Source organism: Cyrtonyx montezumae, unplaced genomic scaffold (genome assembly GCF_038088225.1).
Source record: "Cyrtonyx montezumae isolate F1298 unplaced genomic scaffold, pur_monq_1.0 scaffold_17, whole genome shotgun sequence".
NCBI lineage: Eukaryota > Metazoa > Chordata > Aves > Galliformes > Odontophoridae > Cyrtonyx > Cyrtonyx montezumae.
Window position 1 is genome coordinate 26,201,523 of NW_027071903.1, and position 14,995 is coordinate 26,216,517.

Here is a 14,995-nt window from a genome sequence, read left to right on the forward strand (position 1 = left end):
ACTAACTATGCATATTCTGTTGCCTATCAACAGCCAACATTTTCTGCTCAGTATTTAGTGAGATGCATGCCTCCCTTTTTCTTAAAAACATTAATTTTCTGTCTATCTGAACAGGAGTCTCCCGGTGGCAAGAAAAGGAGTTGTGTCCGATTACCTGTATATGGCTTGGCTAGAAATTCTCTCAAAGAACCTTCCTCCAATCTTAATGGTCAGGGGCAACCACAAGAACGTGCTGACTTTCTATTCTTAGAAAAACTTTTGTGCCTAGAGCATCCCATGTTTGACTCCTGCACCCACATTTTTAATGGCAGTGCTTTAGTAAAGACACACTTACCTAACAGAGATTTAAAACCTCAATTACCAACAGAAAATTTCACAAAAAAATTAAGGCAATGTGGGGAAGAGTGAGACAAGAAAACGTGACTGGTACCTAGTGGCATCACACTCCAGTAAAGGTAAAAAGGAAAATCCACCTGTATATAATGAGACAGCAAGCATTTTTAAAACACAAAGAAGAAACTCCACTAATTTTATACAGTATCTTACATGTTTTTGACATTTATCCTAGAAAGCCAAAATTAACAGCTAAATGCAACAAGTATTCAATCAATCAATCTTTTTTTCAAATTGCACAGTCATAGCTGCTAGTAGACACAGAGCAGAATGGAAATCAAATGCACTAACTTGGAAAGGAGGAAAAAAAACAACTACAGTATCCACTGGGTCAGAGCCATAAACCGATACAAAACAAGAATACCCACAATGCTGTTTAATTATAATATTGCCAAATTAAAACCTATGCCTGGAGCAGATGCCTATACCTAAATTGTAATGCTAATTTAATGCAATGTTAATTCAAATGCTTCTAATTAACTCGCAAACAAAAAAAATTGCATAGATAATGAGATGGATTCTATATGACAAGAGCTGATAATGAATTTTCAAGCTCTGACACAGACTGGAATGCATGATCGCAATAACTAAAGGTGGTATGTAAATTTCAAAAAGAAATTAGTGAGATAATAAGTATTCAGCCAATTTTTGCTATGAATGTTACAAGTTAAGAAATTCTGAGATTATACTTTGGGATAATATATTCAGTGATTTACACAAGCGATTAGAGAGCAAAATAAATTTCATTAGCTGAGTTGAATTGAGTTATTCATATTTATATAAAGTTTTATATAGTTTTATATTTCCTAGACTTTCTAAATAATACTCATTATACATCAACTTAAAATAAATCCATTAAGCTGTGCGTTCTTCTATTTTCTATTCTGCAACATTATAGCACTTCATCATTTCAGCTGTCAATAAAAGTGGATTCTCTTTTTAATGGGGGAACCTATATCCAACGTGTAAGCATTATTTAAATTAAAGACCATTAAGGAGTACAGCTCCTTTGGAGAGATTAACGGAAATCTAAGCCCCAGGAAAGCCAGCAGACCCTGATTTGCACTAAATGCTTATTACAAAGCAGGCCTCAGATTCCATCTTTGCTTGAATTATGAGAATATAACTTGTGGAGGACCTAGTACTTTATCCCCAAAAACACCAAATATTTGATATTCATATTTTTCAAGTTTAGCAGCAGCAATTCAGCAGAACATGGTAATGTAGTCCAATAATCCATGTTTTATTTTCTCCATCTATTGAACGCATAGTATGAAATACTGATATTTTCTCCTAATGCTCTTCCTTTGCTCCTTCTTACACATTTACAACCAGGGTGAAGGATCACTTTGCAGTTTAACTGCAGGATACAGATATATGAGTTTCCTGGATACAATAAGACTTCTTCACAGCTCTGAGCAAACCAAACCTCAAATTCTGTACTTGCAAAACATGGAAATTACTCCCATCCTTCACACTGACGCTAGCAATACTAAAGGAGCTTCTTACATGCTGCTAGGTCCTTCTGCCTTTGTAGAATTGCAATGGTCACCACCCAGTCCACCTCTCACTGCAGACAGTAAGCAGATATCATCTAAAAACGAGTTTTAGTGAGGCTCTAATTAGACTTTCTGCAAGAGTCTCTTATCACAAGATATGGAAGGACTAGAGGCAAGTATTCAACTGCATTAAGCCCTTCAATTGTGTACACGAACGAGGATAGCTTCCAAAGTATTCTCAACTACTGTAAATTCTCAATTGATGGGGAACATTGCAACCCAAACTGATACTAGGGACCTAAGAAGATCTCTAAAGAGAGAAAGCACAATACGTGTTAGCAATGGCACTTTCAGTACTACACACATCTCCTTCACAAACATCACAGTGGGGACTGCAAAAATGAATCCCAAGAGCTTCATTTCTAAACGAACAGCCATCAAAAATTAATACTACCACACATGTCGATGCAAAACTCCTTGCTCGGATTACAGAGATAAATTGAAGATGTATCCACGCCACAGCACTGTGGAATTTATAACCAGCAACACCAACTACATACAGCAGTGCTTAACCATCTTAAAGCGAAGCATTATTTCCACAAATTGACCAGTAATTCCAACACAGCAGTTTCCAAGGAGCTTCTACTACATCACCCTCACCATAATTTTTAACAGTTTGCACAACTGATTTGGAGAGCATGCTAATTATGAACTCCTGAATTGCAACTTGCAAAATTTTTATCAGCCCACCTCCTTTCCCACTCTGAAAAAAGATAATTCCTTTTTTTTTTTTACATACATTATGCACAAAATAACCACTGAATTTTAATCACCATTAGTAACTGAATTCTAATTATGCATTTGACAACTCTAGAAAAAAAAGTGGCTCTAAAACTGTCTAGCACATTGTGAGCATATCACACTACCAACTCTACACATTTTTATAACCTAGTGTTGATTTGATCAGAAACAACAAAAGCAAGCATTGATGAGGTGACCAAAGGTATGCAAAAAATACCCTCCCGTGAAGCAAAAGCAAAAATATTGTGAAATTTCTTCAAAAGTTTGCACATCCCATACTTCAAACAGCTCAGCTAGAGCCTAAAGGCTCAAGTTCATGGCCCCAACCACGTGTGGAGGTTTAAGAATGAGGAAATTTACTGTGCTACTCTTGTCTGAAAGGCAGATTTGTTACCCAGTGTGCAGTAAGCCAACTTCACACACATGAGATATGACTTACTGCAAAGCTGTGCAAGTTTGGATGCCAGCTGATCTTCCACAAATCTAGCACACCCCAGACGTTTTTGCATGGCTTTTTTATACACGTTCTTATCACTTGACTCCGATACAGCTCTGGTCTTCCATGGGTCAGTTAAAGATGGGGCTCATCTCCCTGCGTGCAGGCTAACTAGACATGCTGATTAACTACATGAGTTTTGAAGATGTTCCCAACTTCAAATACAATTTTAATCATCTCATTGTGATTAAGAGTTCCTCTACTTAATCACTTTAGCAGTTTCAAGTAGAGAAAAGTACATATTTGCTATATCTATGGACATGCATACAAAGATTTGTACAAACTTTAGTTCTTACTGACAACAATTCCTCCCTTTGAGACCTACCTAACAATATAGGTCAAAATAGCCTCATGTTCTTCGAAGTTTTGTTAATATCAAGCAACACTTCAATACCACATAGAAACAGACAAAAGCTAACACTACCAGAAAGGCAGCTGCTATGATTTTCTTAATCCATAAGCTTAGATCAGGGTACCAGGAAGCCAATCATTTGAATGCTTCCCAAGCCTCTAAGAAGTACTGTCTTTTTGAACTTCATGTAATATTTTTGCCTGCTTCCAAACTTAGTCCACGTCTGTAGAAATTTCACCACTTCGGCCTACATACAAGCAATAATAACTAGTGTTAATTACTGTACAACTCCCTCCTTTTGGGGCTAATAACATACCTAGGGCCATTCTACTTCACAGGGCCATCATTCCTGCTTGAGATACTTCTTTTTGTAATGCACGTATGGCATGCATTGTTTTATTTTCAATTACTTCTATGGTAGCTGACATATTCATGACTGCCTTTTCCAATTCACTCACCCCTAACCAAGGAATAAACCACAAAGCAAAGGAGTGGAATGCAGTGGGCCTATCATTTAAAAGATTTCCTCTTCTTTGTCATCACAAACTGTAAAATTTGTCACAACCCACAAGTTTCTCCCAGATACATTAACTACTGAAATTCCCTGCTCAGCATGTTCTGGCAGATGAGCACAAGCCCAGATTGTAGTTGGTGTTGCTGGTTAGAAATGGCCATTTCTAAGGAAACACATACAAAGATTTATACAAAGGTTACTTCTAATACTATTTTCTTTACATCTTTCTGGCAAGACAAAATATGACAGTTGTCCCTCATTCTCAGAAAGCACAGAGATGCCTCAGCCCTTCTCATTTTTGTACAGTACTGAATAGTACTTCAAATTCATCTTCAAAGCAAAGGCAGTTTTGGCAACTGATTGGTAGTCTGCAAATAACAGACATGGCAACAGGTAGCACGAATGAACTGTGAAATTCCAGATATGGTACCAACAGCTACATGACTTCAGCTAACACAGACTCATCTAACTCCCTGTACCTGCCTGTTAATTCCCCTGTGGCAGAGGTCTCCAATCACCAGCACAGCTGCAAGAACAGAACTCATGCAGTCCTCAGCAACTTCGGCTTGGTCAGCCACTTCAGCTTGGAGGCTTCCATTAAGCTGCTGCCGCAGGTCCCCGGGCAGTTTTGGACTTCAGAGAATGACCCATGTCCTGCTTTTCTCCCCTGCATCCCTTTCTGTGTACAAGAAAGCAGCTTCCACTCTTTTAGGTAAAAGATCATTTCAGCATTACTCTTCAAAGCCAGTAGGACATGTCTAACAGAACAGCATAAGTCAGCAGTCAAGAATGCAGAAATGCTGACCAAATGACTGCTTATCTCCTGAGCAAAGAGCACATTCCCAGTACCAAGGCAAACTTGTCACACTTCAAGCACAGTGCCAGGAAAAGGAAAGTGCTGGTCAATTGAGAACTTTCTCCTGATATCAACAAGACTTCCTCCACACTATGCACAGAGCTTCAGGCTACCTCAGCTGCAGACAGAACTGAGCCTGCCCCATGGAGTCAGCCACTCACAAAACAGGCCATGCCTTCAATATAATGCAGGATGTAGTTGAAATCATTATGAAGTTTTGCTTGCACAAATAACCACTTATAATTAGGTTTCCATTTGATAGAACTTGCAAATCTGGTCAACTTTCAATTTGTCGACTATATCAGAAATCAGATATGCTAAGTTTTTTCACACATCTGTAACACATATACACATTCTCCTCCAAATCGTGCACATTATTAAGACTAAACATTATTAAGACTAAAAGTGCTCAGTGGCAATAAAGAATCCCCATATTGGCATGTTTTTCTAAACCCTGTTTTTCACCACTTAACTGCAGTGTGCAGCAATGGTTTCACTGCCATCTGGCTGCATTTAGGAACCATAACATAGGAGAACGACCACACACGCTCCATCTCATGCAGAGAGAACACATCCAAAGTGGTCAAGCACAGATACTATAGCCACAAATTCAACGGGAACTGTTTCTACATCAGGAAAGCTTAAAGGCTCCATAGGAGATCTCACTGCAGCATTCCAGTACTTGAAAGGAGTTTATATGCAGGAAGGAAAGCGACCTTTTATAGATAGCAATAAGACAAAGGGGAATGGCTTCAGACTAAAAGAGGGGAGACCGAGGTTTGATGTCAGGGAGAAGCACTTTACTCAGAGGGTGGTGAGGTGAAGACACTGCTGCCCAGAGCTGTATGTGCCCCGTCCCTGGAGGTGCCCAAGGCCAGACTGGGGGGCAGCCAGCACACAGCAGAGATCAGGGCTTTATCAGCGATTACCACAACTAAACGCCACTAAATCTGACAAGAGCGCTGCATACGCTGAGACACATGGGCAGCGCTGAAGGCAAGCAGGTTCCCCTACCTACACCCTCCCCCGGGACGGCAGCGCTACGTCCCTGCGGAGCCGAAGCGGCCGCGACAGCCGCTCACTTCCTCCCCCCCACGCCTGGCTCCTCCCGCCGTGCAGCCGCTATCACTTCCCCCGGCAACGGTGCGAGCCCCGCGGGGTCCGCCCGGCCCCGCAGCTCCTCCTGCCGGGGCGCCCCGCGCCTTCGTGCGGCTGCCGGGACCCGCCCCGCGCCTCATGGCAGGTACAGCCCGGGCGTAGTGACGGTAGTAGGGGCCCAGCCCCGCTGCGCCCTGGGAAGCCGTCCCCGCCGGACAGCGGCGAGAGGCACAGCCGCGCTGACGCGTTCCGCTGTCCGCATGACGGCCACCTTCAGCCGCGCCCGCCACCTCGGACAGCAGCTACGGCTCCACTGGCGCAGTAAGGGGGTGGGGGAGAAGAGCGGACCCCGCCTTCGCTCTGCCCCGAGCTCCGCCGGGCGGGAGGGCCCTCGGGAAGCTGGGGAGGGCTCGGGCGAGGCCATTCGTAGCGGCAGGGGTGCGCGGAGCGCGGTTCCCCTCCGTTCGCAGTGGACGCTGCCGCCGTCTCGCGCGCTTTTTTCACGCGGCGTTGCTCCTTTCCCGCCTTCCTCCCTCACACAGCCATGCCGTGCTCCGAGGCCGTCTTGCAGCCGTCCCCCAGCAAGAAGCAGAAGGGCTGTGTGGCCGAGGAGCCCTCTGTGCGGCTCCGCTTCACCAAGCTGTCCGACAACGCCCGCGCTCCATCCAAGGGCTCTGCTCGGGCCGCGGGCTACGACTTGTACAGGTGAGGGAGGAGCCGCGCCCGCGTTGATTTCAGGCTAAGCTTGCATGCTTTCTCTCACCAATTAAAAGCAGATAGGAGTAGCGGTCTCGGGATTACGCTATCCAAATGACACCGTGCAGTTAGCGCTGTGAAAATGGGAATCTCTCACCCGTAAGGACCTGCGTTAGGTCTTGTCAGCCTGCAAACGTTTCTTGCGTGATAAGCTCCACAGCAAGTCATGCTCTCACATCCCAGCAGGAGTAATTCTGAGTAACTTTGTACCTTTAGACACAGAACTTAACGGTTATTTTTTAAGCATTGTGTATAAACTAGCGTTTCTTCCTACCACGCAGTGCCTATGACTGTGTGATTCCACCGATGGAAAAGGCCGTGGTGAAAACTGACATTCAGATCGCGCTTCCTTCTGGGTGCTATGGCCGAGTAGGTAAGCAAGCAGGTCATCAAAAAGGCTGTGAAGGCAGAGCAGAGAGGTCTGACATGATCTTTTCATTTAGATTTCGCTTGCAGTTATTCTACGTACACAAAAGCTCACATGCCTATGTGATCTATTAAGCCTCATGCCAGACATTTATTAAATGGCCAAGTTTGACTTTGACTATCACAATGAAGAATTTGATTAGCTAGAACATTTTTGTATCCCGCATACAGCTTTATAGGCGATGTGATCATTGGTTACTCCCCTGCAGTTTTAGAATTAAAACAGTAAAGACCAGTAGGTGAGGGATGTATGGAAAATATAACTGATTGTTTAAAAATTAGTCCTGAGGTAAAAGAATTCACATAACAGACTGCTTTCAGTGACAGCAGTGGACAGAGCCTTTGAAGATATTCTACCCCAGAGAAGGAAAATGCTCAGATTTGCTGTGTTCTTTCGTATAACGAGAGTGTTTATTCATGTATGTTATCCTAAACAAATTAAATTTTGAAGAGAGTAACGTGTTCAAAGCAGGCCAAGGAATATTAAAAAACCTGTACATAATTTATCCGTATGCAATGTTCTTAGTAAATTGTTGTCAAATAATGTTTTCCATCATAACTAGAATGGATTGCCAGAGTAGCCTTTTGAGACTAGTCCAGGACAGTGGAATGACAACAAACTCCAGCATTCTTTGAAGCAAATATAGAACAGAAGCAATCTGTTTTATATTTGGTGGTCTAATCAAGGGCGGATTTTTATCTTATAAAGATGCCAATTTTCTTGTAGGCTGTAGCAGCTGGTTTTGTTTGTATATACAACAGCATTCATAGCCATTCCTGTAAAATCACATTTAGTTTAGATAGGCCATGGGAACAGTTCTTGCTATCACAACTTTGTACAAACACACTAGCCTATAAATATTTTAAAAGAGTATTGCACTTAACTTACTGGTTTATTTTAAATTCTGTGATTCTGTTTTCTAGCACCACGTTCTGGTTTAGCTGCAAAGCACTTCATAGATGTTGGTGGTAAGATTTTTTTTTTCCAATTTTTAATATAATGTTATAAATCTTGATTGTAAAATACCTTAAGTTCGTGTTTTAATAGGTGTAAAACGCTAGCTTCACTAGTTGTCTGGCAAAAGGAGATAACTGATCAGTATCCTAGAGACTCAGCAAATCATAGTCTAAAACTTGATGAATTATAAAATGCTATTAATGATTTTTCTATAATAACCTTATAATGTTCTTGTTAGTTTGTCGGGCAATACTTTATTTTGATTTAGGCTTTGAAGATTATTTTTACTGTTTGTTTCCATTTTCTCTAAAGAGCTGTGTGATTCTTTTCAGCCTGCTTTAAGATATGAATTAATTAAATCAAGGCATATAGAATTCCACCTCTAACCATGTACATTAATTAATAAGTCTGAAAGTAAAACCAAGAACACACTTTCTACCAGTCTGGTGGTTTTTTTTTATTGCGACGAGCAACAGCTGTTTTGAATAAGATGTTTTTTAATATACTTTGAGCTTTTCAATAAGCTTGATAGAAATTCTCAGTTACTTCCAAAGACAGTTAGACACATATTTGCTTACAGGCAGGGCTCTGGATCTTAAGGATGGTCACTTAATCCTCTGGTGCCAAACTAGCCATCAAGCAAAGGCAATTCCAAGTAAACTTAGAACTGCTGCAGAACTGCTTTACTGGGCCTACTTTGTGGCATAAGAAAGTCTGGCTACATCTACAACATACTTCTGATATCAAAGGTTAGAGGGGAACACCTATGCCAGCTTTACATTATTCAGGCTTTACATTATATCAGAATAGATTATTTTAGGTCTATTGCACACAGGTGTTTTAGGCTTTCCTGAAAAGCAAAAAAAAAAACCACCAAAAAGCACTAAGATGGGAATCAAAACTTCTCTGTTCTATACCTGAGACATTATAGTATACACGATCTACCATAGTGTGGTTCTTAAAAATGACACCTCTAAAACTCCTTTTAATTATTATGAAAAAAATATATTCTCTTGTAATGCTATAACACAATGGAAAGCATTGCAAGAGTAACTGTGTAGCAGGGTTATGGCCACAACAAGCAAAGATTAGCCCCAAATGCAGCAGGCATGGGCACAGAAACAAAGGAAGAAAATCTGCTTACCCTTACAGGGCCTCAGGTACACAGGGATCTCCAGCAAGATCCCCTGGTCCCCACTGCCAACCCTTAAATGCAGGGCTGGGAAGGGGTGGATCCTGGCTCTACTCCTTCTGGTCACTCAGATTTATTGCACAGCATGCACCTGAGCTCCCTTGGGTTGGCCCTGCCCTCCCACCAGGTGCTCAATCACTGCTTCAGGTTGTGACTTAGCATTTCTGCTACACTTCTATTCAGTCTTTTCAATCTGAAAGTTAGACTAGGACATTCTTGAAGGAAATAAACAGTGCTTAGCAGGATAACTTAAGTTCAATTTGTCAAAAAAAAAAAAACAGCTTAAAAATCGCGAGTAATATTATTACTGATAGTAGAGGACTTCAGGAAATCAAAACAGTTATAATGCCATTTTAATTGTACCACCCAAGTACTTCTGTCACAATGAAGGCCATTATCCATTTAAGGAAAAATAAGTTCATAAGTTCATAAGTTCATAAGGTTGGAAAGGACCTATAAGATCATCTAGTCCAACCATCCTCCTATCACTATCTCTACCCAACTACTAAATTAAGTCCTTTAGCACCTCATCTAAACGCTTCTTGAACAGCGCTAGGGATGGTGCCTCAACCACCTCCCTAGGCAGGCCATTCCAGTGCCTGACCACTCTTTCAGAAAAGAAATGCTTCCTGAGGTCTAATCTAAATCTTCCCTGGCGCAACTTGTGGCCATTCCCTCTCGTCCTGTCATTACTTATCAGGGAGAAGAGGCCTACCCCCTCCTCACCACAACCCCCCTTCAGGAAGTGGTAGAGTGCAATAAGGTCTCCTCTGAGCCTCCTCTTCTCCAGACTAAACAATCCCAGCTCCCTCAGCCGCTCCTCATAAGACTTGTGCTCCAGGCCCCTCACCAGTTTTGTTGCCCTTCTCTGAACACGCTCCAGGGCCTCAATGTCCTTCTTGTAGTGAGGGGCCCAAAACTGAACACAGTACTCGAGGTGCGGCCGTACCAGAGCTGAGTACAGGGGGATGATCACCTCCCTGCTCCTGCTGGCTACACTATTTCTAATACAGGCCAGGATGCTGTTGGCCTTCTTAGCCACCTGGGCACACTGCCGGCTCATGTTGAGCCGAGCATCAACCAACACCCCCAGGTCCTTTTCCTCTCTACATTCTTCAAGCCATTCTGCCCCAAGCCTATAGCATTGCATGGGGTTATTGTATGATAAATGCATGATAAATGCATGATAAGAAGTCCTGTGGATCATAGGGTCAGAAAAATAGGGTCAGTATGGGATCATGCAAGAGCACATCCAGAATTCACATCTGCTAGGTGTGGATGCTTTCCCAACAAATGACATGCCAAACTTCTGACAGAGTAAGACCATATGTCAAACTGCCAGTTCTAATGCACAATTTTTCCAAAACTGACTTAGATGATTTCCACCCAGTACATGTCTTTTAGAAAAGAGTCTTGGTACACAGCAGTGTATATACTTCTTGCAACTTGTTGTTCTGGAATAACAGAGTATCAAGAGAGAAAACTTTGTTACCACCTTTTGCCAGTGTGCCCGATACAATGAATTTCTGGTGGGGTCCTTCTGGATCATATATTCTGTAATAAAAACAGTGTAGTTTAAACTCAAAGTCTAGCTGGTGGCAGTGGTTGAATTCAGTAAGACCATGTGAATATAATATATAAAGAGAAAATGTTTGGAAGGCAATTAATTTCACAAAATTTTACCAGAATTTGAAATGATTGTAACTTTGGAAGTATTTCAGCCAGTCAGCACAGCATTTAGACTAGTGCTTTTGGCCTTAAGAGTTTTTTTTAAATTATTTCCTACTACATAGTTTCAAATCTGACTGCAAGTTCTGTTTATATTAAATGTACAGCTGAGGAAGATTATCCTTCCTCTCTGTATCATCTGGAAAGCTTTCATCCTCAGGAGTGTGTGGGAAGTGCAGTTCTTGTCTGCTAGAAAACAAGTCCGAAGCAATCTGTAGATTCATTATGAGTGTAGTTTACTTTATAGCTAAGCTTACAAAATTGGAATGCTTAGTGAAAGTTTTTCTCCCTCTAGTGAATAATACAAGTGACTTAATGCTGCTGACTTCAGTTTGGCCACTGAAATATTAATCAGTCTTTTCCATCTTGAGTATCACACAGTTTTCTATTCCTAGAGAGCTAACCTATCTTTCATTTCATTTTTGGGGGCTAGATCATCCACCTCAGTGGTGACCTTGCTGAAGCAAAAAGGGAAGCCTGAATTCTGAAGTGACAATTACAAAGTAATTTAAAATTTCTCAAATGAAAGGAAGTAAAAGTGGGCCACAGCTTTTTCAGAGAGCAGTGCTAAGGTCTAGAATTCCTTGTAGATGCTGCTGCTAAATACAAAAGCTAGCTTTTAATTGCATCTTTCTTTTTTGGCAAAAAAAAAAAAAAGTGTACTGCCTACTCCTACAGAGGAGCCATGTTTTATTGAAGTCATTTGGCAAGATTCAGTGGTGCTCAAGCTCTTTTTACATATAACATATCTGTTAACCCATATTGGATATGGAGAGGGGTGCTCAGTAGTCATCTTCAGAGCACTTCAGCATTTGCAGCAAGATCATTACATAATTGGCACTTAATGAACTGGTGCCTGGTCTAATAAATAAAAATTGCTACTTCTACAAGTGCAGAGATATATGGTAATGTTAGGAACGGGGTATAGTGCAATATTTTCACACAACTGAGGAAACTAAGAAAAGTCCTCAATTTTCTATTCTTAAGTATATATGTTCAGTAATAAAAGTTCAAGACATAGTCATACTACAATTGTCTTTGGCGTTTATAATCTCTATGGGTACTACTGTGTTGTGTGTGAGGTGTCTGGAATGTTCAGGAAGGACATGTAATTTTAGTATTTATGTAAGCAGACTTCAGAATATATGCTTTGGAATTTGGGCATGAGCAGTATAAGGTATACCAGCATGAGATACTGCAGTCGTTACCAATCCAAGCCTGGATTGTTTAAAATACTGACAACATTTATTAATTGGATATCCCTTTTAATCCTTCCATATATCAGCTGGCGTTATTGATGAGGATTACAGGGGAAACATTGGTGTTGTACTCTTCAACTTTGGCAAGGAGGCTTTTGAAGGTAAGTGTTAAGCTAAGCAAAGTCTGTTTTTAGACATCTGATTGGAAATGAAAATCTATTTTTTCTTTAAAAGCCTGTGAAATGGCACTTTTATCTGAGACCATTTTTCCAGTAAACAAAATCTTGGCAACTTAATTATGTCTTATTAAGGAAATCTGAAAAGTTTGTATTCCTAGTAAATGAAGTAGTGTGCAGAAAAGAGCTACTTAGCTGATCTTTAGATTCATGACCTTTACTGAAGTGCAACTTCATATTTGGATTCTTTCTTTCTCAGCAATAAACAATTTTGAGATAAAAACTCCTTGGTGATTCTGAGAAACATGAATAATAAAAGATAACGTTTTTCCCTCATGCTCTCCCTTTCCAAACGCACAGGTTTAAGCCCTACGACCCAGTTATATTATTGCCAGTGCTTTTACAACTTCTGCAGCTCCACAGCACAAGCTTCTTAAAAAAGTTCTGTGAATCAAATTGTACACTATTCAAAGATTTTCTTCTATCAGTTCAATTTTTTTATTCCATAGGATCATAGAGTCATAGAGTCCCCAGGTATTAGAATATAGAATGCCCTAGGGGAACAAGTTTCTGGATCAAATCCTCAAGGGAGCTGCATCATTCAAGCAGCTGTCAGAGTCTCTGCAGTATTTATGCATAACAATGCTTAGGATGCCACAGTATAGCAGCAGGAATGAGGGAAGGTCCCTTGAGCTGGTGTTGCTGCTGGAACTTCATTTAAAAGGGCAGAGCACAAGTTTATTATAGCCTGTTATCCTGTGAATGCTTAACTGTATTTCAAGTAAGTATTTAATTTGTTACATTCTGAAACTTAGAGAGGGATTATCTGAACTTCACACGGTTTGTTTGTTTGTTTTAAGGAAATAATAATAATTTAACTTCTTTGTAGTTAAGAAAGGAGATAGAATTGCCCAGCTCATCTGTGAACGCATTTTCTATCCTGAGCTTGAAGAAGTTCAAGTAAGTTGCCAAAGGGAAATGTTTCCCTTTTTATCCAAGAATTAGTAGTGTAACATAGTTGTATATAGATGAAATTTCTGCTTTAGGTAAATACTTCGCTTTAAGACTATTTCAACTATCAAGCAGTAATTCTGTTATGTTTTGTATGAAATCCTTTGTGCTTTCCATGCATGATCTGATTTTTGATTTCCAAGTTTTTCAGAGGTAACAAGCAGATGAGAAATGCTTCAGTGTATGCTAGGAGTAGTTGTCTGTCAGTGTGGGATTTGTTTAAACTTACAGAAGGCACTGAAAACTGACTCCTAAAATGTTTTGGTTTAGCTTGAGTTACTGACAGTTCTGACCTACTGTGAGAAGCCAAGTATATAGGCCACTCTGAAAGTAATGCCTCCTATATATTTCTGTGGAAACTACAATGGATACAAAGAGCACAGTAATACTGTTTGACAGAGCAGATTCTCAGCTACAAAAAATTATTTTTCAACGTAGTTATCACCACTTGTTACTCATTTTTGCCAGCAATGAATAAAACTCTGCAACAGCAGAATGACCTGCTGTCACTGCTTCTGAAATGCACCACCCACTGCCTCACAGTGCTGAGGTGCTCTTTGTCAGAGTGCCCCTTGCTGCCATCTGTCACATGGCAACAAAATGTAATGGTATATTGGTGAGAAGGTTCAGTATTTACTGCTGTATCACCAACATCTGCCTCTGATGTCATGAGCCAACATAATAGCAGGCATAACTTTCAGGGCAGCCCTTGTAAATGCACTATCCTCTGTGATAAATGATATCTGTTACTAGGAATTGAAGGCAAGTTAAAACTCTAAACAAGCTTATTATAATTGATGTCTTTCAGGCTCTAGATGATACAGAACGTGGTGAAGGTGGCTTTGGTTCTACTGGAAAGAATTGAAAATTATTTGAATGGGCTTTCTATGGCTTTTTCATTGTTCTACTTCTAAATTTTCATTTGAATTAGATGTAATATTTTGATTGACTCGGTCCATTACTTTTGGGTTTTTTTTTTAATATTTTGTCCTCATTAATAATATTTGTTTATGTTAATCTCCTAAAGCAAGCTTTCATTTGTATGTTTGGGGTTTTTTTTCTGAGAGCTTACTTTGTACAGAGTTAGCAATGATATATGTATTGATACGACTTCCTACTGTGACTCCTAAATCAGAATAAGGTGAAGATATCAATGTTGCATCTTCTATGACCTGTCAGAAATTGTTTCTTCTCAAGGGTAATGTTCTTAACTTTGATCCTTATTTGGTTCTCAAACAGCCATTTTTTCAGCTCGCTACATAAAGAGCAGGGAATATGGTGTGTAAAGTAAATATTACAACTCCAATTAATAAATAAATGTTATGAAACTTGCTGTTGTTCAACGTTCATGAATAAGGTCCTGTATGGAAGAGCATGCTGCTTTGATGACTCAGCATCAAACTTTTTCTCCAGTTGGAGTACTTCACCCGTTTTGATCAGTTAACAAAATACTTTTGGAACGAATACCAGTGGCAAGGTAGAAGGGTTTGTGTAGACCCAGATGTTCACAGAATTCTCTCCTTGGTAGTCTTGAGTTAGT

The 14,995-nt window shown here is 40.5% G+C and overlaps 2 protein-coding genes across 3 annotated transcripts in view; both read left to right on the forward strand.

Annotated features, from left to right (window-relative positions):
- SLC12A1 (solute carrier family 12 member 1) overlaps window positions 1–1,253 on the forward strand; it is a 47,280-nt gene extending 46,027 nt beyond the window's left edge. For both annotated transcript variants that reach the window (XM_065733894.1, XM_065733895.1), the window contains exon 26: window positions 115–1,253. In XM_065733894.1, coding sequence (XP_065589966.1) covers window positions 115–250 — 136 coding nt within the window. In that variant the 3' untranslated portion in view covers window positions 251–1,253. The remainder of the gene's footprint in view (window positions 1–114) is intronic.
- A 5,298-nt stretch (window positions 1,254–6,551) lies between these two features.
- Window positions 6,552–14,636, forward strand: DUT (deoxyuridine triphosphatase). Its single transcript, XM_065733897.1, has 6 exons — window positions 6,552–6,714; window positions 7,047–7,138; window positions 8,116–8,160; window positions 12,355–12,429; window positions 13,334–13,404; window positions 14,264–14,636. Exons 1-6 carry the CDS (start codon window positions 6,554–6,556, stop codon window positions 14,318–14,320), a joined length of 501 nt encoding a protein of 166 aa, XP_065589969.1. The 5' UTR covers window positions 6,552–6,553; the 3' UTR covers window positions 14,321–14,636.
- Window positions 14,637–14,995: the final 359 nt, after the last annotated feature.